This window comes from Pocillopora verrucosa, chromosome 14, assembly GCF_036669915.1.
Source record: "Pocillopora verrucosa isolate sample1 chromosome 14, ASM3666991v2, whole genome shotgun sequence".
NCBI lineage: Eukaryota > Metazoa > Cnidaria > Anthozoa > Scleractinia > Pocilloporidae > Pocillopora > Pocillopora verrucosa.
Genome location: NC_089325.1, coordinates 11,283,130 through 11,307,507, shown reverse-complemented (window position 1 = coordinate 11,307,507; position 24,378 = coordinate 11,283,130). Strand labels below are relative to the sequence as shown.

The 24,378-nt window shown below is 37.4% G+C and overlaps 2 protein-coding genes across 2 annotated transcripts; one reads left to right on the top strand and one right to left on the bottom strand.

Annotated features, from left to right (window-relative positions):
- Position 1: 1 nt before the first annotated feature.
- On the top strand, positions 2 to 13,807 carry LOC131789748 (SWI/SNF-related matrix-associated actin-dependent regulator of chromatin subfamily A member 5). Its single transcript, XM_059106924.2, has 23 exons — positions 2 to 134; positions 1,025 to 1,117; positions 1,833 to 1,993; positions 2,221 to 2,321; positions 2,909 to 3,009; positions 3,191 to 3,370; positions 3,788 to 3,943; positions 4,047 to 4,178; positions 5,347 to 5,415; positions 5,864 to 5,973; positions 6,421 to 6,557; positions 7,339 to 7,703; positions 7,952 to 8,084; positions 8,496 to 8,641; positions 8,817 to 8,939; positions 9,613 to 9,726; positions 9,948 to 10,061; positions 10,288 to 10,410; positions 11,234 to 11,485; positions 11,994 to 12,086; positions 12,510 to 12,629; positions 12,854 to 12,973; positions 13,380 to 13,807. Exons 1-23 carry the CDS (start codon positions 78 to 80, stop codon positions 13,461 to 13,463), a joined length of 3,084 nt encoding a protein of 1,027 aa, XP_058962907.2. The 5' UTR covers positions 2 to 77; the 3' UTR covers positions 13,464 to 13,807.
- Positions 13,808 to 14,105: 298 nt separating this feature from the next.
- Positions 14,106 to 23,012, bottom strand: LOC131789749 (DCN1-like protein 4). Its single transcript, XM_059106925.2, has 9 exons — positions 22,898 to 23,012; positions 20,916 to 21,036; positions 20,161 to 20,243; positions 19,990 to 20,066; positions 19,258 to 19,349; positions 18,420 to 18,528; positions 17,181 to 17,285; positions 15,739 to 15,841; positions 14,106 to 15,062 (listed from the first exon to the last, which is right to left on the bottom strand). Exons 2-9 carry the CDS (start codon positions 20,993 to 20,995, stop codon positions 14,992 to 14,994), a joined length of 720 nt encoding a protein of 239 aa, XP_058962908.1. The 5' UTR covers positions 20,996 to 21,036; positions 22,898 to 23,012; the 3' UTR covers positions 14,106 to 14,991.
- Between the last annotated feature and the right edge of the window lie 1,366 nt (positions 23,013 to 24,378).

Sequence of the window (24,378 nt, the reverse complement as noted above, 5' to 3'; positions counted from 1 at the left end):
GTGTGCCGCCAAAAATCATCTTCCCGGCTTTTCAGCTATCCCATTTGAAAGTAATTTTTCTCTCTTCCACGGGAAACATGCCTAATTACGACGAAGGAGAATCGTCCAGCAGCGAAAGTACAACACCAGAAGAGGTAAAAGTTACTGGATGGCTCATTTTAGGGGCAAATTTACCGGAATTGAAGTTAGAGTTGGCTGATTTCACGAGTAAATGATCTTAAGTCACGCCAATTCTTTCGCGCATGCAAACAAGGCCATGTGCATTTCAACTGGATGTATCCAGCGCACTTCTATTGAATTGAGTGTGTCAGTTTTTTCGATCCTAACCCAGTAAAAAAATGTTTCATTTTGATTGAGACTATAATCCACAAGACCTGAAATTTACGCAGCTAAACAAAGCTTTGACAGGCCAAGGAGCTAAGAAAGTCTTTGTTTCTATCAAAAGTGAAACAGTAAACTTCCATACGCGCATATTTGCCTGGTATAACTTTAGTAACAGAAGCTTTTGTCGTGTTAAAAGCATCACCTGAAACCGGGGAATTTATCTTTAGTGGTTGTGAATGGATTCCTGGATTTGGCCATTGAACTTGAACTAAGACAATTGTATCCTCAGAATTACTTTACTTCAACCCATCGCGGGTTGTTTCCTAGTTATTGAATCATTATAGTTTCATTCTAATGTTATTACGATGGAGCTATACCACTTGTGTATCAAGACAACTTGCCAGTCTTCAAGCTGAATATATCATTCACTTTTCATTATCTTTGTAGAAGTATTTTGTAACAATCTGATGTTGTAAGGAGATTTCATCATGGATCTCAAGGTGTACCATAAATAAATAAAATTAGAACGAAGTAAAGAAATCGCTTATTTCTCAAGTCACTGATTCTCTCAAGAGGTTTGTTTCCTTATAAAACAATGGTTATCTGACATTTCTTGTGTCACTCATTGAAGGTAGATAATTTAGTTTCTGTGTAAGTTTATAGTTTGATAACTTTTTTGGGGGTTAATATCTTTGTTTAGTCTGGTGATGAAGCAGGTGAAGAAAAAGCCCCCAAACCTAAAGCACAACCTGGACCACTCAAAGGTGCCTCACAGGAATATGAAGAAAAACTGGTATGAATTGCTTGAATAGCTACATGACATGACTAAATTTCAATCTAGTTTTGAAATAAAAGCTAGAAATTGGACTCGAACTCTAGACACATTCTGCTAACCATATGTGACAAATAAATCCTTAAACTCCCAAGTTGTGATTGTCAATTCTTCCCTCTAGCTAGGACACATTTCCTGGTAAGTTCGTTATGAGAATCTGGTGTTAGATCAAGATAACAACTTCTATTTTTGTTTGAGTATTCTCTTACCTGTTTACCAGATAATGTGTGGATATTATAGGGAGAAGTTACATATTAATTACTTTGGGAAGTTGATGGGCTAAATTAGCTGAGGCTGAATGAAAAATTTTTGGTCAGTTTTGAGACCAAATATGACTGACTCTGTGTTCATTACCTTTCCAATGCCTACCTCATTTGTAATAATCAGCGAAAGAGAACTTTTTCCCTTTTTGTATTCCAATCCTTTTTTGGAGAAGTTTAAATTGATGTGAAACAGATCAATAAAATCTCTAAGGAAAGGTATGAAAATGCTTAAGTTTAGTTAATTAATAAAAGAATGTAAAATTTTCTATTAATTTTCTTTTATCTGAGGAGTTGTGAAACAAGAAATGATCAACAGGCTTTCTTCTAGTAAAAGGGAATAACCATGGTAACAATTTTTTGGTATTAATTGGAAATTCAGGACCCATACATAATTGCCTTTTGGTACTTTCTAGGAAAGGGACAAGGCCACAAGGTTTAATTACCTGCTGAAACGAACAGAGATCTTCGCTCATTTCATGAACACAACAAGATCAAAGAAACAGCCAACAAGTCCACTGAAAATGAAGGCACCTCAGTTTCCAAGCAGATCAAGGAAGTTATCTGACTGTGGGGAGTAAGTATTGGACTGAAAATGGACTATATGAAACATGCTACTCCTTTTCACAACAGATTTGCAGGGCTGTCAATAATTTTGAAAGTTGAAGAAACTTAAGATAACTGGCACATCACTGAAAACTTTGTAGCTAACACTAGCTTGAATGAGTTTGAAGTGATTGAACTCCTCTTAACTGCAGAGTTTGGGATTGTTTGTCTCAATTTGAAACTTATTTAATTTTTTAGTCATCGCCATCGGCGCACGGAGCAAGAAGAAGATGAGGAACTGATTAGTCAAAATAAACACTCACAGACATCTGTGATTCACTTTGATCAGAATCCACACTGTAAGTGAAATTTTCCTGTTAGATAAGGTGAAAAAACATACCTCTTTGGTCATAAGGAGCACTTAGACAATTTCCTCATCATGTTCATCTGTACTGAAACACAATTTTTCAAAATGCTGTAATTACAGACATTTAAGCTCGCAAAGAAGAACAAAAAAACTTGCTTGTATTGGCTTAAAGAACAAGAGCAAAAAAAAATCATACCAGTGTGAGTAAATCAGCCACAAGTTCAAAGACTCAATAGAAGCATAAAAGTAAAATAGTTTTTTCAGAGCCACTCTAGTTCTGAAACTCCCAAGATCTCATTAGTAATTCTCTTTACTGTCTGCCAAATGATTCTCATAATGTTAGTTTGGAGAATTTGGTATTGGATCCATTGGTAATCCCATGATTGATATTTTTCTTTATTCTCATCACTTGCCTGCATGATATTTTATAGATGTAGAAAGGAGAAATTTTGTCTTGGTCACTCATGGGAGTTAAAATGCTTAATTACCAACATGTTTTGTCATGACACTTCTGCTCCAGAAGTCCTGTGTTATGAAATGTTGCAGTAATTAACTCAAAGGCTTTGTATTTTCCGGTAGACATCAAGAATGGGGAAATGAGAGATTATCAGTTAAGAGGTCTCAACTGGCTTATCTCATTGTTTGAGAACGGAATCAATGGAATTTTGGCTGATGAGATGGTGAGAAAATTGTTAACATCCTTCTTTTTTGTGAGTGTCATGAGTTCCCTTGAGGAATTTGGTAGGACAACCTGTGATGGATAACATTTTGCCTTTCTTCTTGATAAAAAAAACAAAATAAGCTCTTGGGCTAATTCACCAGCAGGCTTTAAAGGCATTACCTCATTTTTTATTGTAACAGGGTCTTGGTAAGACTTTGCAGACCATTTCTTTGCTGGGTTACATGAAGCATTTTAGAGAAATGGCAGGTCCTCATCTTGTTATTGTGCCAAAGTCCACGCTAGCTAACTGGATGTCTGAATTTGAAAGGTGGTGTCCGAGTATCCGAGCTGTTTGTCTCATTGGCAATCAAGAGCAAAGGGTGAGTTAAATACGTCTGTGTTCTTTAGGAACAAGTTTAGAGTTGGAGGTAAATTGCTGGAAAAAAAGAAAGGGAAAGTAAATCAAGACCTTGCCAAGCTAGGTTTGGGTGGGGGACTGGGAAGTGTATGGCATTCTTTTCCCCCCCCCCCCCCTTCCTTATCCACCAAAGGTCTGGAACATCTCAATTTTTAATACCAGTATGTATATTCTCCATACTGTTTTCTATACATTTCCCAAGGTGCTGACACTGAGAATTTGTGTAACAATCAAGAGCTTCTTTAGTTTATGATCATTTCCTTTATTCTTTTGTCGCTTTTATTAGTGATTTCAGTGGGTGATATTGTAAGGAGAAAGTAGATACTAATCACTCCTATGGGTCAAATGGCTGATGTGGTGTACTATTGTACATTTTCAGGCAGCTTTTATCCGAGACACCATGCTCCCTGGAGAGTGGGACACTTGTATAACATCTTATGAAATGGTGATAAGAGAGAAAGCAGTGTTTAAGAAGTTTGCCTGGAGGTATATCATCATAGATGAGGCACACAGAATTAAGAATGAGAAGTCTAAAGTATGTATCTACCAAGTGTGGTTGCCACATTCTACTTCTATGGTTTCAGTTTTTGTGGTTGTGCTCTAATGAATTATCACAATGTTTCTCATCTTGTTTCCAGCTCTCAGAAATTGTGCGAGAACTCCGTTCCTCAAATCGGTTGCTCTTGACAGGAACTCCTCTGCAGAACAATCTTCATGAGTTGTGGTCATTGCTGAACTTTCTATTGCCAGATGTTTTTAGCTCGGCTGATGTAAGTTGCTCCTGTATAAAAAGACCACATGATTTATTTTTGTAAGACTAATCACTAAAGCTGCTCAGAACACAGCAAAATTTTTGGAAGGAGCATACAAGTACTTGAAATAAATACAGGTAACTGCTGCCTAGTATGGTTTTAATTTTAAGGACATCATTTACCGTAATTTCCGGTCGATTACCCGCGGGTAATCTGTTGATTTTGCATTAAATCCGCGCCACTGCGGGTAATAGGGAGGTGCGGGTTATGTGACAATTTTAAATTCTTCTGGAAGTTGAATTGAAAAAATTTCTCACCTACCTGCGTTTCCACCTCTCAAATGAATTTTATTGTATCAAAAGTGCCACAAAGCGGCACGAAAACATGATGCCAACTCGAGTTTATTTCACGCATAATTAGTTGCGTGACAAACAAATTTTTATCGGCACGCGTGAAAACAAAACCTTGATGGTGACAAAAATAATCCAAGGATATCCGGCGCATCAGTAACAAATTTCCAGTTTTCACTAGCTTGAGCTAAAGAGAATTTTCCCGTTTTAAGGGACTTGTTAGGCCCAGTAGAACAGGAGATATCGATTTTTTTGAGAAATTGCCGACAGTAATTTTAAATCCCAAATGCATCACCAGAATGTTGAAAATAATAGGTGCGAAACTTAACTAATTTCGCGCTGAAAAAGTATTTTAACGACAAATGAACAATGGATATTGCTCATTACGCTCCTACATGCTATAAAAAGGTAACTGACTGAATAAGAATTATAAACCTCGATCATTCGCGATAAGTGTATCCACGAGTCACCAATTAAGTTAAAATGCCTGCTGTGAAACGCCCACGTCACAGTTTTACGTTTGATTATAAGCTTAGAGTAATAACTCTTGCCGATGAAATCGGTAATAGAGCAGCAGCAATAATCAATCAATAAAGTATAAGCTGATATTGACACAGAATTGTGCACATGTCTGAATCGAAAGACTGAAATGTATCGCCTTAATGTCACGTTTTCGCCACCGAAAAAGTTGAATAACAACGTGCGGGTTATCCACCGGTGCGGGTAATCCGTTGACTTTTTTTTTCGCCGTATGCAATAATCGGCCGGTGCGGGTAATCGGCCGTGCGGGTAATCGACCGGAAATTACGGTAATTTGTTTTGGGGCTTTGTCCTAGGATTTTGATGCTTGGTTCAATACCAATTCCCTTGTGGAAGAAAAACAACTTGTGGAACGTCTTCATTCAGTAAGTACTGCATGATATGATATAACTACTAAGGAGACAACTTTGGTTTTGTGACCTCATTTCATATTGTTTTAAGTATTGTCCAGGATCCATACATGTATGCCATACATGGTTCCTGAATAACATATGTATGAAAGTTGTCCTCCAATGCATTCTGAAATTGACCTTGGATGCCCTCATTTCCATATTGTTTTCAAACTTTCTGCTTTCCTGTTTTTTTCTTTTTTGTTTCATTTTGGAACTTGGCTGCTCATTTGTGATGTATAAGGTTTTAAGTTTCTAACAAAAATGCTATGCAACATACTTCAGCTTATATTAGGTATTTTTAGCATACTTTTCCATTAAATAGTGTGTGGTATGATAAAATTGTTGTCAAAAGGTGACTTGTTATATCTTTTTTCCCAACATGTTAAAACACTCATTGTAAATGTTTTTCTTTTTATCATAGGTTCTAAGACCATTCCTATTGCGTCGTCTCAAGGCTGATGTTGAAACACGACTTCTCCCAAAGAAGGAGACAAAGATCTATGTAGGACTCACAAAGATGCAAAGATATTGGTACTGCTTCCTTCAATGTTCTTTGAAATAATTCCCAATAAAATTGTAGATTTAATTGCCCTTTACATGTTCATCCAACATCAGTATGCATATTCTCCATACTGTTCTCTACAATTCCCTGAGGTGCTGACAAGGAGAATTTGTTTGACAATCAGGAGCTTCTTTTGCTGGTTATCATTTCCTTAGAACAGGGATGATATTGTAAGGAGAAATTAGTGGCTAATCACTCTTAGGGTCAAGGGGTTAATTGCAGGTCACTTTTTAATGGAAACCAGCCAAAAGTACACCCAATCTGAAATCTGCTTAAAAAATCGTTGAACACTACAAATTGCAAGATGGTAGCATTAAAATCTGCCTACCTATCTCAACCGAGAAAATAAAAGCCCCAGATGAGCATTATTCACAAGTATATAGCAATAATCATTGTTATTACTATTGCCTATTTAGGTACACCAAGATCTTGATGAAGGATATTGATGTGGTAAATGGAGCAGGGAAATCAGACAAGATGCGACTACTGAACATTCTGATGCAGTTAAGAAAGTGTACAAACCACCCTTACTTGTTTGATGGAGCAGAACCTGGTATGTAGAAGAGTGAGATTCAAAGTGCTTATGGTCTCTGTGTTGACTGATGTGATAAGATTGGAAGGTTGACAGAGGTGCAAGGACAGGAACACTTTTTATATTGACTTGCAGACTGAGAGGCTTTGTGATGTCAGCTAGTAATCTAAAAGATTGAGTGACTGACTTGAAGCCCAGCTGACTAGTTGACTGATGACAAGTGGCTGGCCTGCTGGGAGATTTACTAACTGACCTACAGACTGACTTAACAACTGACTCTTTTAATGATGATAAATGGTAGTTGACTAACTGACTGACAGACTTTCTGACTTAAGTACTGACAAAGTAACTATCCAATGTATCAAGCACAGGCTGACTGATTGACTGGCAGACTAACTGATTTCCGTGCTGACAGACGGATGGAACCTGTTTGACTGATGGAGCAACTGTCCTATTGATGGCCGATGAACTGACTGATTGTATGGCTGACTGACAAAGTGATCCAACAACTAATTGACTGACAGACTTTCTGACCAACTGACTAATTGATAGATTGATCAGCCCTTAAACCCCTAAAAGTGATAAGTATCTAATTTCTCACAACAATATCACCTCTGAATCAGACAATCAGGTCATAAGATAAAGTGAATTATTGCAAATCAAGAAGCTCTTGATTGTTAAACAAATTCTCCTCATAAGTACTGTAGGAAAAGTAAAGAGAACAATATGAAGAACCTAGATACTGAAGTTAGATTGTTAGGGGTGAATTAGTTGACTGATTGATGGATTGATTTTCCAAAAGGTCCCCCATACACAACAGATCAACATCTTGTAGACAACAGTGGCAAGCTGAGAGTGTTAGACAAGCTGCTTGTTCGGCTTCAACAGGAGGGTTCCAGAGTTCTGATTTTCTCCCAGATGACCAGAGTGCTGGACATCCTTGAAGATTACTGTCTGTGGAAAGGATTTGAGTACTGCCGTCTGGATGGACAGACACCGCATGAGGAGAGACAATCAGCAATCAATGCATATAACATGCCTGGAAGTGAAAAGTTTGTTTTCATGTTGAGCACCAGGGCAGGAGGTCTGGGGATCAACTTGGCCACAGCAGATATTGTGATTTTGTATGACAGTGATTGGAACCCTCAAGTAGACCTGCAGGCTATGGTGTGTTGCAGTATATGTGAATTTTGATTTGGTAAACAAAAACTTTACATCAAGGAAGTTAACTTGATGTCATCTTAAGTCAATAAGACGTCAAATGGGTACACTTTAATCTTAAAGAAGACAATGTTTGGAAATAATTTCTTGAATTTATAATCATATTGCGATGAACAACAACAGCAACAAAAACATCCATGTCATTGGGTTGGTATATAGTCAAGACTTTATAACATCTTTCTCTCTGCTTACAGGATCGTGCCCATCGTATTGGACAGAAGAAGCAGGTGCACGTGTTCAGGTTCATCACAGAGAGCACTGTTGAAGAAAGGATTGTGGAACGAGCAGAAATGAAACTCAGACTTGATGCCATTGTTATCCAACAAGGTCAGACATAGTGGTTGCTTCCTCTAGTGTTCAGTTGGCTAAACTTTAAAGAATAGAGCATAATTTAAAATGCACAGCATAAGTAAATGAGTAAGAGTTTAGTAACTATCAAAATGCGTGCATGATTCAGCTTATCACATAGAAGTAAACAATCACATGGCAACAAGGAATCTATTTTTAGAAATGAAAGGAAGTACCATAGCCAATCAGTTTGTAGCATTTTTGATTGTACACTAACAGGGTTATATGAGTAAAGTTAAGCTTATGCCAGTGGATTGATCACATTGGCTGCTAATTGCTGCTAAAAAAGAGATACAGATTTCATCAGAGGAAATTCCTTATCACAGTCCTGCGCTACCCACTTTTTATTTACTCACTTGCGATGAAATTTCAACTTATTTGTTTCCCTAGGTCGACTTGTTGATCCTAGTCTTAAGGTCAGCAAGGATGAGATGCTGAGCATGATCAGACACGGTGCAGATGAAGTGTTTGCCTCCAAAGATGAAGAAATTACAGACGAAGACATCGATGCCATCATGAAGAAAGGAGAGAAGAAGGTGATGTGTCTTTTGTAATAAACAGATAAAGACAGATGATTCATTTTAGGCTCTGTCGTCGAATAAAGAAATATTTTTTTTAATCAGCTACGAGCAAGATTTGAGGTTTACGATTTCAGGTCAAGAATTTGTTTTTCTTTAGTAACAAAATTTTGCTGTTGTGTTTGTTTTTAAGACTGCTGAGCTTGCTGAGAAGATGAAGCAGTTTGGCGAGAGCTCACTGAGGAAACTGGCCATGGATGCCCCAGCAGAAAGCATCTTCCATTTTGAGGGCGAAGACTACAAAGAAAAGCGTAAGGTGAGAGAATTAATTTAGGAGCGTGCTCAAAACTAGGGCGAACAATAAGAACTAACTGCTGGATAAGAAAATTGCAACAGAAATGCGATGGTTAATTTCCATAAAAAGATGCAGTTTCCTGGTAAGAACTAAAACCATACAACCAGGACAGCCAATGAAAACAAGACGAAATATCTCAAGGGTCCAACAAGAAATTTAAGTGGAAATCTGTGAACTTCTTAAGTGGGTTAGTGGCGATTTGTTTAGTTTTTCATCGTTTTGGTGGAGACGGTGGGAAGAATTTCTCAGGTTTGTCATCGGAGGGAGTAAAGAATAAAAGTTGTCTTGGACTTAGTCTTTCGACCTAGTAACTGAAAATTGCTCCATCAGAGAAATTTTTTATTAAGTGTCGAAGGTAATCTGGGATTGATTTGGTTTTGCTCCATCTCGTTACAAGATTGGCCTAGAAAACTCGCGCCACTTTCTTAACCAATCAGGTTCAAAACTAAAACCAATCGCGACCAGCGTCTTCCCGCGCTTTAGGTAGTTCGCTTGTTTTTACTTTGAGTTCTCATTGGCTCCTGGTGATATTTTCCTTGCTATGATTAGCCGTTGTGATTGCTTTGGTTTTGGTGTCAGTGGACACGCTGTTGAAAGCGTGCTTATTGAGTTTGGTTTGTTTGATCTCTTTCAGTCTGGCGTTTTCCCGCACTGGATTGAGCCGCCTAAGAGAGAACGTAAAGCGAACTATGCTGTTGACGCTTACTTCAGGGAAATGCTGCGAGTTAGTGAACCAAAGGCGCCAAAGGTGGGAAAAATATGAGTAAACTAGGAATTTTTGTATAAATTTGATGATTTAGTTGTGTTGGGGATTGCGGTAGCTTAGTGGTCTTACTCAGTTCAACATTTACTGTTGAATGTCACAGCAACTGAACACGTTTTTCAAGCAATATTGAAGGCTTGAATTAACTGAGCTTTCGAAAATGTTCATAATTTATTTTTTAAATGTTTCTGCTCTCGTTCTTTCAGGCACCGCGACCTCCAAAGCAGCCTAACGTACAGGACTACCAATTCTTCCCACCGAGGCTGTTTGAATTGTTGGACAAAGAGATCTACGCGTACAGGAAGAGTATTGGCTACAAGGTGAGGGGCTCAGATAAAGAGTTCTTTTATGACCTAAGTGTTAGCCTCTTCTCTTTGGGAACCTTCGAACTCAAATTAGTACTAGCTATTAGTTTAGGGGCTCACATGAATAGTCATGTTATGACCTCAGCGTGAGCTTCCGCATTCAAGGAACCATCAGAGTATGTCCATTGACATGGTGGTACCTCGTTTTTCTTGCTCACCTGACAATGTTTTTCTTGTGTAGGTTCCGAGAGACCCTGAAGACCCTCAAGGAGCAGAGAGACAGAAGGAGGAACAGCGGTTAATAGATGATGCTGAGCCGCTAAATGAGGAGGAAGCTGCCGAGAAAGAACAGCTCCTCCAAGAGGTATCTTTTATTTGTCTTTCGTTGTGACTGTTCCTTTTTCAGACTAGTAATCACTGCCGGAGCTGCCATTTCACGATCCAATGAAGAGAAAAAAGCACGTAACTCTCGCAGAGCACGGGAAATATGCAGTGAACACTTTGCAGCGAAGAAGTAAAATGGGTGCCAATCTCAGAAAGTCGAACGCATAAACATATAACCGGTGTCAAGCGCGAAATAACATCCAACCTTGTTAGCGCGGAATAACTTTAACCATCGGTATATTGCTGGAAACGTGTAACCGGTGCCGAGCGCGGGAAATATGTAACCAGTGTCAGTCGCGGGAAAAGTTGTAACCGATGTCAAGCACAGGAGAAAACGTGGGAAAACGTGTGACCAGTTGTAAACGCGGGAAAATATTAGGTGTAAGGATTGTCAGGGGTGGATAAACGTATAACTAGTGTTACGTGGGAATAACATGTAACAGGTGTTGAGCGCGGGAAAAAGTGTCGCTAGCACCATGCGTAGGATAGCGTACCCAGCGTCAAGCGCAGGAAAAGGTTAGCTGTACACAGTGTCCAGCGCGGGAAGACACGTAGCCGGTGTCAAGAGCGGAAAACATGTAATCAGTGTCAGTCAAGCGATGGAAATATGTAAGCGTTGCAAAGCGCTGGAAAAGTGTTTTAGGGGTCCAGCTATGGGAACATGAAGCGAATGTCAAACGCGTAGAGAATTTGAAGCGCGGCAATGCTCCTGGGTCTGATTATTTGTATGATGTAACTCATCATCTCGTAACCTGCATTTCTTAATAGTTAAATATTACCTATTTTATTCTGTTTGAATCTAGGGCTTTACAAACTGGTCGAAGCGTGAGTTTAACCAGTTCATCAAAGCGTGTGAGAAGTACGGTCGTGATGACTTGGACAACATCTGCCAGGAAGTTGAGGGCAAAACTCCAGATGAAGTGCGGGCATATTCCGCTGTGTTTTGGGAGCGAAAAGACGAAATGACCGATATCGAGAAAATAATGGCACAAATTGAACGAGGTGAAGCCAAGATTCAGCGGCGAATCAGCATAAAGAAAGCGCTGGAGGCCAAGGTAAGAAATTCATCAAAGCGATCGAATCAACATTTGAAAGTTTGTTAAGAATTCCAGTACGTGTTTTCCGAAAGTTGTTGCATCAACGTTGTGATCTAAGATTGGGTTGGTCTGTAAAGGATAGTCTTACCAAATTGCACGCAATGTTCGCAATTTTTTCTCTAAAGCTTCTTAAAATTTCACCTTAAGCCTGAGGATGTAATCCGAAAAACTGAAGACAAAGAGTGAACGTCTATAGATGCAATTTGACGATCAGTCCAAACCGCTCTCTTTCCGTACCCTATTTTTGTGTGTTTTTCTTCGTGTTATTTAGAAAACTATTTACGCGGCAGATGCAGACTTTAATAACCGCTTCGGGATTGGGTTTTTAGTCAGGCAGCCAATTATTATAGGAATGGTACAAGTTTCCTCTGAAGACGAATCATCGGGGATAACAAAGTTACGCAATCCCAGATGCAATCCTAGATAACTTTCTACATCTAATTGGAAATTTATCCTTGCGTTACAGATGGCGCGTTATCGCTCTCCATTCCACCAGATGAGGATCGCATACGGAACAAACAAAGGAAAGAATTACACTGAAGAGGAGGATCGCTTCCTGGTTAGTAAGAAAGCTTCTTTATATTGGTTTAGATAAGTTTGTGCTACGTTGGCACAAGAACGTTCGCCATCTCCAAGGTAAATTCGCTCGTTCGCTCTATTCTTGTTAACTTTCTTCTTTAATTCGGTTGACACTTGTAAGAGATTGGCCTTTGCTCAACCAACTACAAATTTTACTGATATCTTGTTCGCTAACAGTTCAACTTCTTGGAAGAAGGCAACGAAAAGAAGAGTGCCTTTTGATTGGATGCTGTAAAAATTAAGGTGTGATTGGTCGAGAGAATGGCTCGAAATTTCTGAGCCAATTGTTGATCAAAGAGAAATAAAATAAATGCGATAATAGATTAATTTGGACATGTGATTGAAATTTGCCCTACTTGAATGCAAACTTGAAAAGTAATTAATGTCTATTTCTGACCTTTAGATTTGCATGCTGCACAAACTCGGGTTTGACAAGGAGAACGTGTACGAAGAACTGAGAATGGCTTGTAGAAGTGCTCCTCAGTTCCGGTTTGACTGGTTCCTGAAATCCAGGACAGCTCAGGTGTGGAAAACGCTCTCGATCTTTTATTTTTGTTAAGATTTAGGAAGATTTGAGACGAGTTGAGGCCTGGCACTAATAATCTCATGGTTGGTGCCAGACCTTTCGTGGGCTCGCTTTACTCAAGCACTCAGACTTTCTTGTGGGTTAAGAAACGCTGGTGTCGCAGCAGTAATAAAAGGAAGCTCGAAGGCTACAACTTATTTTGACGACTGTTGTCGTTACAGGAGCTTCAGCGCCGTTGTAACACGCTGATAACACTGATTGAACGAGAGATGATGGAACTTGAGGAGAAAGAAAAAGCAGAGAGAAAGAAACGAGGAAAGGCTGCTGGGGGGACACCCAAGGTAGGTGACACCTTGTGGGTTCTGATATGAAATATATGAAGGAGTGAAGGATCGACAAGCCTTAGTCTTATTTTGTCACCCGTTAATCTACCTTCCGCTTAAAGGATAGAAACACGCGAAGGGATTAGACCAGATTGCTAATGACGAACTTAGAAGCGTTTCCATCTGCTAGACCAATGAAAAACTAGGATTAATTTGGTGCGCCACGTGACTGTGTCAGTGCTCTCTGATTGGCTGAAAGTTTGATAATTAATCGCTGAAAGTTTGATAATTAATCGCTGAGTCTTGAAACGTAAGAGCTACAAGGAAAAAACGAGTGTGAAGCGCCCTTCTATAGTACTATATATACCGATAAACTGCTTTGTGCATCTACTATTGTGACTTATTTCGTATTTTTCCATCGCAGGCTCAAACGCCGAACAAGGATGAAAAGAAAAGAAAGGCCGATGGCACTCCTGATGGGAGAGGTCGCAAGAAGAAGAAACAGTAGACAAATGACATCTTGAATTCTTATCAGAACAAAGAGGGAATGATCTTGTAAAATATTAAGCTTTAATCCGTTTTTGATTGGTGAATTTTTCCATCTCACTTGTATTATAGCAAACTTGTAAAAGTCTACTTGTATCGTTTAGCGCCGTCAGTTTTTCCTCTATGAAAGTAATTATCGAGTTCACCACGATTTTTTAGTTCGCTATTCCAGGTATCAATCTCAAGGTGCAAGTCGGATGTGTCCTTTAGCAAGATTGGGTCTTTTTCAGTTAGCGCATAAAGGATGATGTTTATCCAAGATTTTTAATTGTCAATAACGTAATAAAGGTGCCTCATTAATTTACAGATTATGAGTGATCTAAGCTGGTTGAAATAACACCATCTTTCCGCTTCCAAACGGAAACAAACAAAATATTCCTCGCGTACCAAAGCCACGACTTTGAGAGAAAAGTCACTGTTATTTGTTCCTTGAAGCTATCACTTTTTCTGGAGCCCAACTATCCCGCAACCTAGGGATTGGAAGCTTTCGTTTATAATTGGAATTTCAGTGCCCAGATCTGTATTATTTTTAGCTGTGCACTACTTGCGCAACAGTTTTCCTAAAGAGGAGACAAACCACTAGAAGAACTTCAACACACACAGGTCTAGAAACTGGTCTTTAATTATAAACTTTTGTTCTAGGCAACAAAAAACACCAAACAACTTATACACTTGGGACTTCCCAATAAACAGTAAGGCATCTCTATTGTTCTGTGTTGACTTGTTTAACTGACCTGATATTAAGAACCAACAAGTTAAGTGTTACTAACACTTGTTAGCCTCACTTAGACAAGGGCTTTTAGTCTTCAAAAATGAAAATTGTCTTGTCATTCATTGCCCATGCCAATCATATAAATCTCTCGTTCCACTGCTTACTTCCTCATCAGGTGGTCAGGTTTAAAAAATAGGCATTTCAAAGCCAAACTTGCTAATATTGATGTGATTTTATGTTAAATTGTCTCAACTGATTGCAAAAAATTGAATGGAAAAATAAATGATATTTAATAATTGGGAAGCACTCCAAGAGTTGAAAGGTGCTCTCTGAAATATAAAGCTCTGAAGGCAGAGCTTCATGTCATTGTAAACGAAACTTTATCTTGTATCTAGAACTTTAGCAGCAATGGAGTCCTTCAATTTGCTGGCATTGCAAAATGTTGGTATGTGAACTCAAACAAGCCATAGTTGCCATCAAACCAATTGATTTAATGATTCCTATCAATTATATTCATTTTCAGTTTTCTTTGCTATTGTAGAAAACACAAACTGGATCAACGCTTTGTTTTTAATATTCTTGGTGTTATTTTCTTTTCCCTTCTCCTTCTTTTCATGAGCCAAGCAGACACATCAAGTCATTATCTGCCAAGCATTGCAGCAGCAGGCCCTTTTATGAAACTCTGTCTTTAACCAACAGCATTCCACTTTTTGTGAGTTTAAATAAATTGCCGTGTTTTTTCCAGTTGTATTAATTGTTTCTTGTAAAATGGACAATTTCAGGCTGAAGACGATTGAGGAGGGTATTTGTGATGATACCACTCCACAAATTCATCCATAAGAACTGGCCCTAAAAAAAAAAGGAAATTGTTATTGATCAGTCTTAAAGAATTTCAAAATTTGATTGTCTTTTTTTTGGTTCTAATAATAATTAGAAGACCATTCATTTTTTTTTTCAGCAAAGCTCATGAACAACTTATCATCAATCTCCAAGATAACACTCCCTATAAATTTTCATGCCACATGTTAACAGTTTACTCTACACCCTGTATGGAAAAGGACATCATGAGGAGAAAGTGTAAAGCTTAAAAACAAAGGTTAATGACCTGGTCTTAATTTCCTCATTGCACCAGCCTTAACAAGAGGTTACAGGCTAGAGAGGACTAAAACACAGAGTACAGGGTTTGTAACCTTTTTGAGGAACAAATTTCAAGGACTTTTCTGTGGCTCAGATTGATTTTTTTGGGACTCCAAATTTGTCCTTAAACCCTTTCATTCATCTTATAATCTACACACATTTCCTATTACGTAAATTCTGAAAACTTCATTGCTTGAGTTTAGCAGATTTCCAGCACTTTCCTGGACTGGTGGTCTTTTTTACCAGGACTTCTCAGGTCTGCAAAATGTTTAAATAGAATTCCAGGACTCTCCAGGTTTCCCAGGACCCGCATGTACCCTGAGAGTTTGACTGCCTTACAGTTGTGTTGCTTTAACTACAACAAAAATCCAGAAAATGTGAAACTTACAGGCACCATCTTCATCATAATTTGACAAATCAGGAAGTATTGATCGACTAAATTCCAACACATTACACCACTGGTCTCTGTTTAAAACTTTATATTTTGAATTCTGCAAGAGAGAAAGAAATATCTTTAAATAAATGTGAGCAGAAAGCCACATGACCAGATCAATTAAGCCAAAAGTTGGGGTTTTTCCTGTCACTGTAACAGCTGACAAGTCCAAGGCTTGGGCCACTTGCCACAACTCAGAACTTTTTGGCCGTAAGCCTCCATTCATAAAGAAAACTTTGTTGTCAATCAATAAAAAAATTTATAAAGTTGTTTTAAACTAACTGGCCAAATCACTTAATTCCAAAGTGTTCAATCAATTTGAACAGAATATTGAGAAGTTTAAGGAGAAAAAGGCACAAAGGCATACTCATTTAGAAATTGAGGAGTTTGGATAGTCATGTATCTTCCATGTCTGGCATGGAGTTCTTTACACAAACAATTTGTCTAAAATTGACAAAACTAAGGACCTGATTGTGTACCATTTTGACACTTTGACTCCCTAGATCTGACTGTCAATTCTCCCCTCTACCTGCTACACATTTCCTTGTAAATTAGTAATGAGAATTTGGTGTCAATGGACAACAACTTCTACCTGATAAGTTGAGTATTCTCATTACTCATTTGCTGGAAAATATATGGATAATATAAGGAGAGGTTACATGTTGATCACTTCTGGGAGTTAAAGGCACAAGACTTAACAAATCCATACAAAATGTATCTCAGTTTTCTCTTGTGTTCCTGATTAATATTTCTAACTTCACAATTCTTGTTTTTCCTCAAAAGGCATGGTGCAGTAAGTTAATAAAAAAAACAAACAAACAAAAAAAAAACCCTCAGGCAACTGCTATGTCAGCTGATGGTGTCCATGGCTAAGATACTATCTGGAAATGAATATTTTGCTGAGAAACAAGGCCTCAAGGACAAATGTAAAATTTTGAGGACAGTATATCAGCCAAAGACATTACCAGCTTACATACCAGAAAGCAAGAAGGGGTTTTATCTAGCCCTCCCATTAATTTTCATACTGCATGTGGACAGCAAATTTTGTTGACGTTTTGGTATTTTGCGAAGCAGCATTTGAGATTTGCTTTTTCACATCCCTCTCACCTGAGTCTACAAAATTAGTTCATTTTTCTTCCATGTATAATAATAAAGATGAAAAAGTGAAACTCTTGGGCTGCCTTTTTTCTTCTGGCTTTGTTCCTTTCCAACGGGAATAATTGGGGGCAAATATCCACATGGATGAGGGTTATTGCATGATTACTGTCCTTCAATTTTGCACCACATGACATAAAGTAGCCCATTGAATTGCCCAAAAATTTATGGGTGGGTTCCAAAAAGAAATAATGATATAAATAGGCTGCTGATAAAGCAACATTGCATGATAACCTACCTACCTGCAAAAATTGTAAGAAATCATCTAGCAACGACCATGAATCATGGAGCAAAAGTTGAATCATTGTAACAGCAGTATCTAAGTCTAATGTGCGCTGGTCTTGATTCTGTTTGAAAGAGAAAGTAACAGAAGAGGATTATGGCTCTTTTTCTTTCCATCACATCCAAGGTACAACAAATGCAATAGTAACAGTACATGTTGATGGGTTAAGTATTGAATATCATTTGTCTACAACATATACAAGTATTTTCCTCAGTTCTACCTGATAATTGATTCAATAATAACTACCTATAATACTGTAGAGCTTGTGGAAAAGACACAAAGAGTACCAGGAATCATGTTACTTGCTCCATTTGATGATCATCCACACACTAAATAATACTTATTAACAGATGAATTACAGTCTGTATAAATTTAGCATAGAAAAAAGTGGATGTCTGATATCTACACACACATGGAATAATAAATGTCAGATATTTCAGAGCATGTATAAAAACAGGCAACAAAGTACCTGAGATTTACTACTCAACATGCCACAGACATTTTCCTTCACTCTCACCAATGATTTTTTAAATCATATCAAGCACCTATACTGGTATATATTTAAAACCAAAACAAGACAAAAACCAATTTGTCAAGTTTTTCTTTCATTACTGATCAAATAGCAAATCATTTCCAACCAACTGATGATTGTTGAACAAAAAATGCGAGATCTTTCACAGCCAGTAAAAATACAGGCAGTGAAATGCCTCATATTCTCTGCTAAACATAAAACATATTTCCATGGTTATAGCTGAAATTAAGAAATTGCATAGCTACTTTGAATAAATTTTCACCACTGGTCCTGTCAGAAACAAATTAATGCGTTCACCTTTAAGTTTCACAGTAAAAGTGGTGTTTTCTGTGTCCAAATACTTAGTGCTGGATATTTCTCCTTACTTACATCCTTACTGATATTAGTTCAGAGAATTTGGTATTGGATCAACTAAAAATCCTAATTGACGAATAATACTGTAAGGAGAAATTAGGCTGAGGTGAGTCATAAGAGTTGAAGGGGTTCTAATTGCTCATGAGGGAACTGATGACTTCATTAATAGCCAATGTCAAAATTAAGTGGCTTTTTTTTATTAACACTTCTTATCAATAGGTACTTGCCTATGAATATTGCAAAATGTTGACAAGTAGATCAACAGCAATGCAACAAATCTACACCAGACAAAAAGAAGAATCTCAAACTTACCCTACAAAAGTCAAATGCATAGCGGTAAATCTTTTTAAAAGTTGCACTGTCCCTTGTTAATGACTTTAGGCCATTTAATTGAGCTTTAAGTTTAGCTGTAGAATCACATCTGTCCGAAAAAACAACAACAAAAATACATGTAGCTAATTCACTTCCACTTTTATTTGCTAAAGAGATTATATACCCCAGGTAAATTGGTAAAAGTAAATATATAATTCATTGAAAGGTTACATCCACTTGCTCCCTTTCAAGCTAAGTACAGGTGAGCCCTGTTCAAAAGACATTTTGATGGTGTAATTCAGGCTTTCAAAAAATTGTCATTTTTTCTCCCAATCTTGTTAAAATGTTAAAAATAGTGGCTTTAACCCTTTAACTCCTAAGATATGGTTTTTAATTCTTCCTTCTGGCTGCTAGACATTTCCTTGTAAATTAGTAATGAGAATCTGGTGTTAGATCAAGATTGCAACTTTTATTTGATAAGTTTAGGTACTCTCATTACCTTTTTGCTGGATAATGTATGGATATTATAGGGAGAAGTTACATGTTGATCCCCTCTGGGAGATAAATGATTAAAAGGTTTAAGGAACTTTAAAGACAGGCAAAACTACTCTATTAGGTAATCTTGACCCTTTAACTTCCAAGATCTCATTAGTAATTCTCCTTACTAACTGCAATACAATTCTTCTGATGTTACTTCTGAGAATTTGGTATTGGATCAACTAATAATCCCCTAATTGATAATTTTCTTGGTTCTCTTCATTTTTTTTTAAGGAAAAATTCTGTCTTGGTCACTCATGGGAATTAAAGGTTTATAGAATTAAATACTTGAACTGCTTACTCTATTGAGAGCATTCCTTTGCTCCATTCATGAAAAGTAAAAAATCCCATTGTTGCTGCCTGAAGTTTCCATGCTATAACAAGCATTACGGTCTGTAAATAAAAAAGTAAGAAAAAACTCACCACTATTTTTGAGTTGAAGTTAAAAAAGAAATAGTAGGTGGCTGCTCATCATGTATACCATGATGTTTCCACAGATTACAAGCTAAAGGGAACTAATCTGTGTGGGTGAAAAGTTCTTCAACCTGAATTGTTTCCATGTATAATGGACATCTTTATTTCATTCCCTATCATTTTATTCATCATGCCGTGTTGTACAATGGAAACATGTTTTCTTTAAATATCTGATTCAGTTGAGGCTTTCTTGCGACTGCTCTTAGCAGTGACCACTCAAACAGTCTAATTTGCACACTTCTCTGCCAAATTAAATTGATTCTGGGAATTTTTTAAACCCTTATGGATTAGCTACAATTAGTGATTTTCAATATCAAAGTACAACAAAATTTTTGCATATTTACATTTTGCAAGTTTTATGCTAACAAGATAAAAGCTCTCATAAGTGAACAGACTCAGTCTGTTGTTTCATTGCTTGGTCACCTATAATAAGAGCACCCTGCTCTAGTTACGACTGTTTTTTGGATTCCTATGGATGACTGCTTACAAGAGGTTCAACTACATTAAGGAGAAAATGCACAATTTTAGACAATTGCTGAAGGAAGCAGAGCAATCTTACATCCTCTGGTTTCACGCCAAGGTCCTTACAAAGCTTTTCAACGCCCTCAGGTCCAATTGTGTCTGGTTCATCTTCACCTACAAATATGGAAAAAAAAGTAACATCTCAAATCGAAGAGGTATCACAGTGTCCAAAAGGTAATTCACAACAATCAAGGGTACTTTAAAATACCTGCATAATGTTCAAACCATGCTCTACATCGCCTCAGAGAAAAGGGTTTTCCTAAGTCTTCAGTTAAACTTTGAGATTTTATACTGGAGAAACAAAAATGTTTCATAAACATCATTAGCATCAGACAGGTAACTGAAAATTAGTTTCAAACTATCAGAATAAGCTTATTGTCTAATTAGGTCCATTGAGTGTTCACAGGTAAAGATCAAAAGTAACACTGTGAAAAAATTAGAATGAGAACTAATTATGTAACAGAAAAAGCTTGCTTGGCTTTTGATTTGTGAAAATGTGTATCTGGGCAGCTTTCAAGAACAATTTTTATCAAGCAGCTAGCCTGAAGCTCTCCACTTGAGATAAATAAGAGACAATATTTGTTGTAGTTTAATTTGGACAGGAGCAAGTTTCTAAAGAAACTGTTAGTATGCTGCATCAGTAGGAGGTAGTACATGTACAAGAAAATTTGGAAACAGGAATATGATAAAAAATAAAAACTCTAAGCTATAGTTACTCAAGTTGTATTTAACCCTTTCACTCCTACGAGTGACCAAAACAGAATTTCTCCTTACAACATCAATAAAATATCAACCAGATAAGTGATGGGAATAAAGAAAAATATCAATTTGGGGATAATTAGTTGATCCAATACAAAATTCTCTGAACTAACATTACAAGAATTGTACAGTTGACATTAGGGAGAATAACAAATTTGATCGGGGAGTTAAAGAGTTTTAAAAGCAAATTGATATTATGCCTACCTTGTTACACAGTCTTCTCTCTGTTTCTTGAGCTTTGTTTCTTCTTTTGTGGTGGTCTTTCTTTTCCGCCTCGGTGGCATTTCTGTTGAAACTATCTCTGAGCTTATACCACTTGTGCTAGCTGTTAAATAAAGAAAAAAATGCCAGAAAGAGAAAAATATATATTTCACCAGAGAAAATCCTGTCTATGCACAATACACACCACATGCTAGGATCCCCTCATAATATTGAGTACTTTTAAAACTTGGCCTTTGCTTCATTTCCTTGAAAAGCTACTATTGTAGACTGGGCACTTGCATGAACTGAAATTTTCGATAAACTCACTATTATTGTAGTTGAAACAATAATCACAACTTTTTGATTGGATATTGTCAGTAACTTCAGGGAGTAGGGTTGACTGGATACACATCTCTTTATCAGGTATTACGCTCAACTGTATTGGTTCATTACAAGATGTGCACCTTTACTACGGCACAGCTCACTTTTCGTTGTATTCCTTGATTGTTGCGATTGATGCTTGTGGAATTTCTATTCCACTGTCTTCACCATAAAAGATGACCACTTTAATACTATGAAAAGGGACAGTAGAGTAGAATCCCACAAGCATGGTTGTCAACAATAAAAAAACACGACAACAGTAGGACAACTGTGCCCCAGCAACCTTCTGAGGGAACACGTCTTTGAAATACACCAATCACAGCTGTTCAATACCAGCCAATCAAAACAAAGCCTAATGCTTTAAAAAGTGACATGAATCAAGTTGATCTCATCACCTATAAAAGCCAGCAGTATGTATTGGAATCCTTGAAATTAATCATAAAATGTGACATCATCATGAGGCAAGCAACAATATTTCATTACACAAGCATAAAGTAGTTCAAAACATGGTAGACCTGGTCATATACTTAGCTAAGTGCATAACACCACTAAAATTTTTCAAAAGATCCCTTTCATAGTTTGCTGGCACAAGCAAACCTGTCCAATTTTGACAGGATCCAGTACATGTCTCTAATAAATATTTGAATATGCCTATGGAGGAAGGTGGTCAGAAAAAGTCTTAAATAAAGATCACATTAAGTATTATCCTGATAAAGCAATTATAGGATTATCACAAAACCGAATACTTTGCCAAGCCAATTATGTGCCGCTATTGCAATAATTGCCCACCAGAATGTGACTGGGGCTATCCCTTCCAAATCTATGCAACATTTTCAATCAAAGAAATAGTTTGAGGTTAAGACATCATTCTGCGATGATACATGTCGTTAAAAAAACCACTGAATTTGCAAAAAATATTGCCATTTAAAGTTCGATGAAGTATACTTTCAACAAGCTACAAGGTCAATTAAATGGACTTATAGCAAAAGGCAGGCCGCTTAAATGGGCTTTAAAGTTCACCATAATATAATAAGCGCAAAATATTACAGATAAAGCTTTCATAGATTAGTACCTGGAAAAAATTCATGGCATATATCGCTAGCTAAAAAATATCACCTAGCTGTAAAATATCACCTTTAAAACCGATGAACATGAAGTTACACTCTAACATATATGGATCAGCAGTGAAAACAATTCAGAGATTATGGACGAGAATATGTCAAAAACGCAGACCCTAGAACAAAAGCCTCGCGATATACCATACGAACTTTGGCGTAAGAATATAAATTCATGCATTGATTCCTACATCAAAAGAAAAATCAATCTGTCTTTCTCTACTCGTCGTTGATAGACTATCAATTGAAGATATAGCTCGAGTAGTTGTATAAACAGCCCCAGAGTTCCGCGACACACATGGACGGAAACGATTGCTAAAATGGGGTCAAGAGAATCAAACTCCATCGCTTGCTCACGCTCTCGAGGAACATGTCCATCAAGTATGCAACTATTGTTAATGTTAGGGAATCAAAATGTTACCATAAACTGACATTTGAGCCTTACATATGTAAAGATAAGCTTAAATATTTGCGACATGAGGAAAATACCTCGAATTCAGGGCATTAAAAGTCTCCAGTATTTTCTCTCCCTGATTTTCCGTCCTTCTTTAGGTGAGTTTCTCCCGGGTAGACTTTGTAGCCGCGCTCCATGTTTGTGCACGTGCTATGGCCTCGGTATAGCGCTAATATAAACAATAAGCCTTCCTTGGCTGAGTATCCCCACCCCCACTTTTCGTAAAAGAAAGAAAATTCGCCCTTCTTGATACAACCTTTTGCGGTCACAATTTTTGCTATGTGCGATAGTGTAATTTATAAGTCGATAGTTAGACTGATAGAGATTAAGATCAGCTTAAATCGAGATAAATTTGAGAAAAGGATTTGGCTTTTTTCTTAAGAAAAATTTAAAAACTAAACGAAATTGCAAGATATTGCGTGGAATTTGGGTTTTTTGTGGCTAAATCTAATCGTCATGACCTGACTTATAATTAAGTTAGCTATGGTAAACCTGTTTCATTGTCCTCTGCGTCAATCGATATCTCATCGGCACTTCTTCGGGTATCAGACGATGAGCAGCATTGTTCGTCGTCTTCGAATTCTTCATCTGATTTTTTCATCAATATTGGTTGAGGTCGATAGAAAATTAGAGCGCACAGTGTTCTCTCGATGAAGAATGCAAAGGCAGTGAAAATGAAAAAACACATCGGCGTGGCATGTTTCCTCTACCGCTAGACAAGTTGGATTCTTAAAGCTCATTTCTGCGAAATTGTGCGAAATTGATGAAGATTTGTGACGTCATAATGTGATTCAGGGCGAAGTCTGGTGAAGTCTTACATGTAATCGAGTTGTTTCCTGGTATTTATATTTAAAGTCTATAATATAAAGAGGAAAAGAAAAGAAGATAAAACAGATTTCTGTCATTATTGTCCTAAAAGATGATCAATTTTGTAAATGCACGGGTTGGCTAAGTAGTTGAGCTTGCTGTGTACCTTGATGAGAAAGGGGAACTAAGTAAGCCAGAACAGTGGGTTCAAGGCCAAGACTGAGATTTTAATGGTCAACGGAATGTATTGAGGTTTCATAAGTTACTCTAGCATTAACATACCGTCCAGGACAAATTTGAACTCCGCAAACTCGTCTATGTCTATGTTTCGTTTAATAAATAGGCGTTGCCTCGTGTTGACAGATTTATTCGATGACAAGAATCGTGATTGACATTAATTCAATAGATTGATTTAAAAGCGTTAGATTATTATGTTTAAGTCAGTTTTTCAGCAGAATCGAAGTGAGAAAGAAGTTATTTTGTTATCGTTTTTCTGTCTCTAAATCCGCTTACCTGGAGAATCTGCTAACCCGTAAAGTGAGACTGTTGTAACGACCCGCCACAGAAGTAAGTTTATATTGAAGTTTTTGAATTCAGTTACAAGATAAAGACTTGATTTGCGTTTGTTCTAATTGCGAATTATAAATGTATTTCTTTTAGATCGAATAATTATTAAAGCTTGGCTTAATATTATACGGTTTGTGGTGGT

What these genes read in the sequence shown, in the direction of transcription:
- LOC131789748 (XM_059106924.2), top strand. Translation starts at nt 78, where the DNA reads ATGCCTAATTACGACGAAGGAGAATCGTCCAGCAGCGAAAGTACAACA. An exon ending in GAATTTTGGCTGATGAGATG is followed by an intron (nt 3,010 to 3,190) that starts GTGAGAAAATTG and finishes TTATTGTAACAG; the next exon opens with GGTCTTGGTAAGACTTTGCA. An exon ending in AGAAAGCGCTGGAGGCCAAG is followed by an intron (nt 11,486 to 11,993) that starts GTAAGAAATTCA and finishes CTTGCGTTACAG; the next exon opens with ATGGCGCGTTATCGCTCTCC.
- LOC131789749 (XM_059106925.2), bottom strand. Translation starts at nt 20,995, where the DNA reads ATGCCACCGAGGCGGAAAAGAAAGACCACCACAAAAGAAGAAACAAAG. An exon ending in ATGGTTTGAACATTATGCAG is followed by an intron (nt 20,067 to 20,160) that starts GTATTTTAAAGT and finishes CCATATTTGTAG; the next exon opens with GTGAAGATGAACCAGACACA. An exon ending in ATTTCTTACAATTTTTGCAG is followed by an intron (nt 15,842 to 17,180) that starts GTAGGTAGGTTA and finishes TCTCTCTTGCAG; the next exon opens with AATTCAAAATATAAAGTTTT.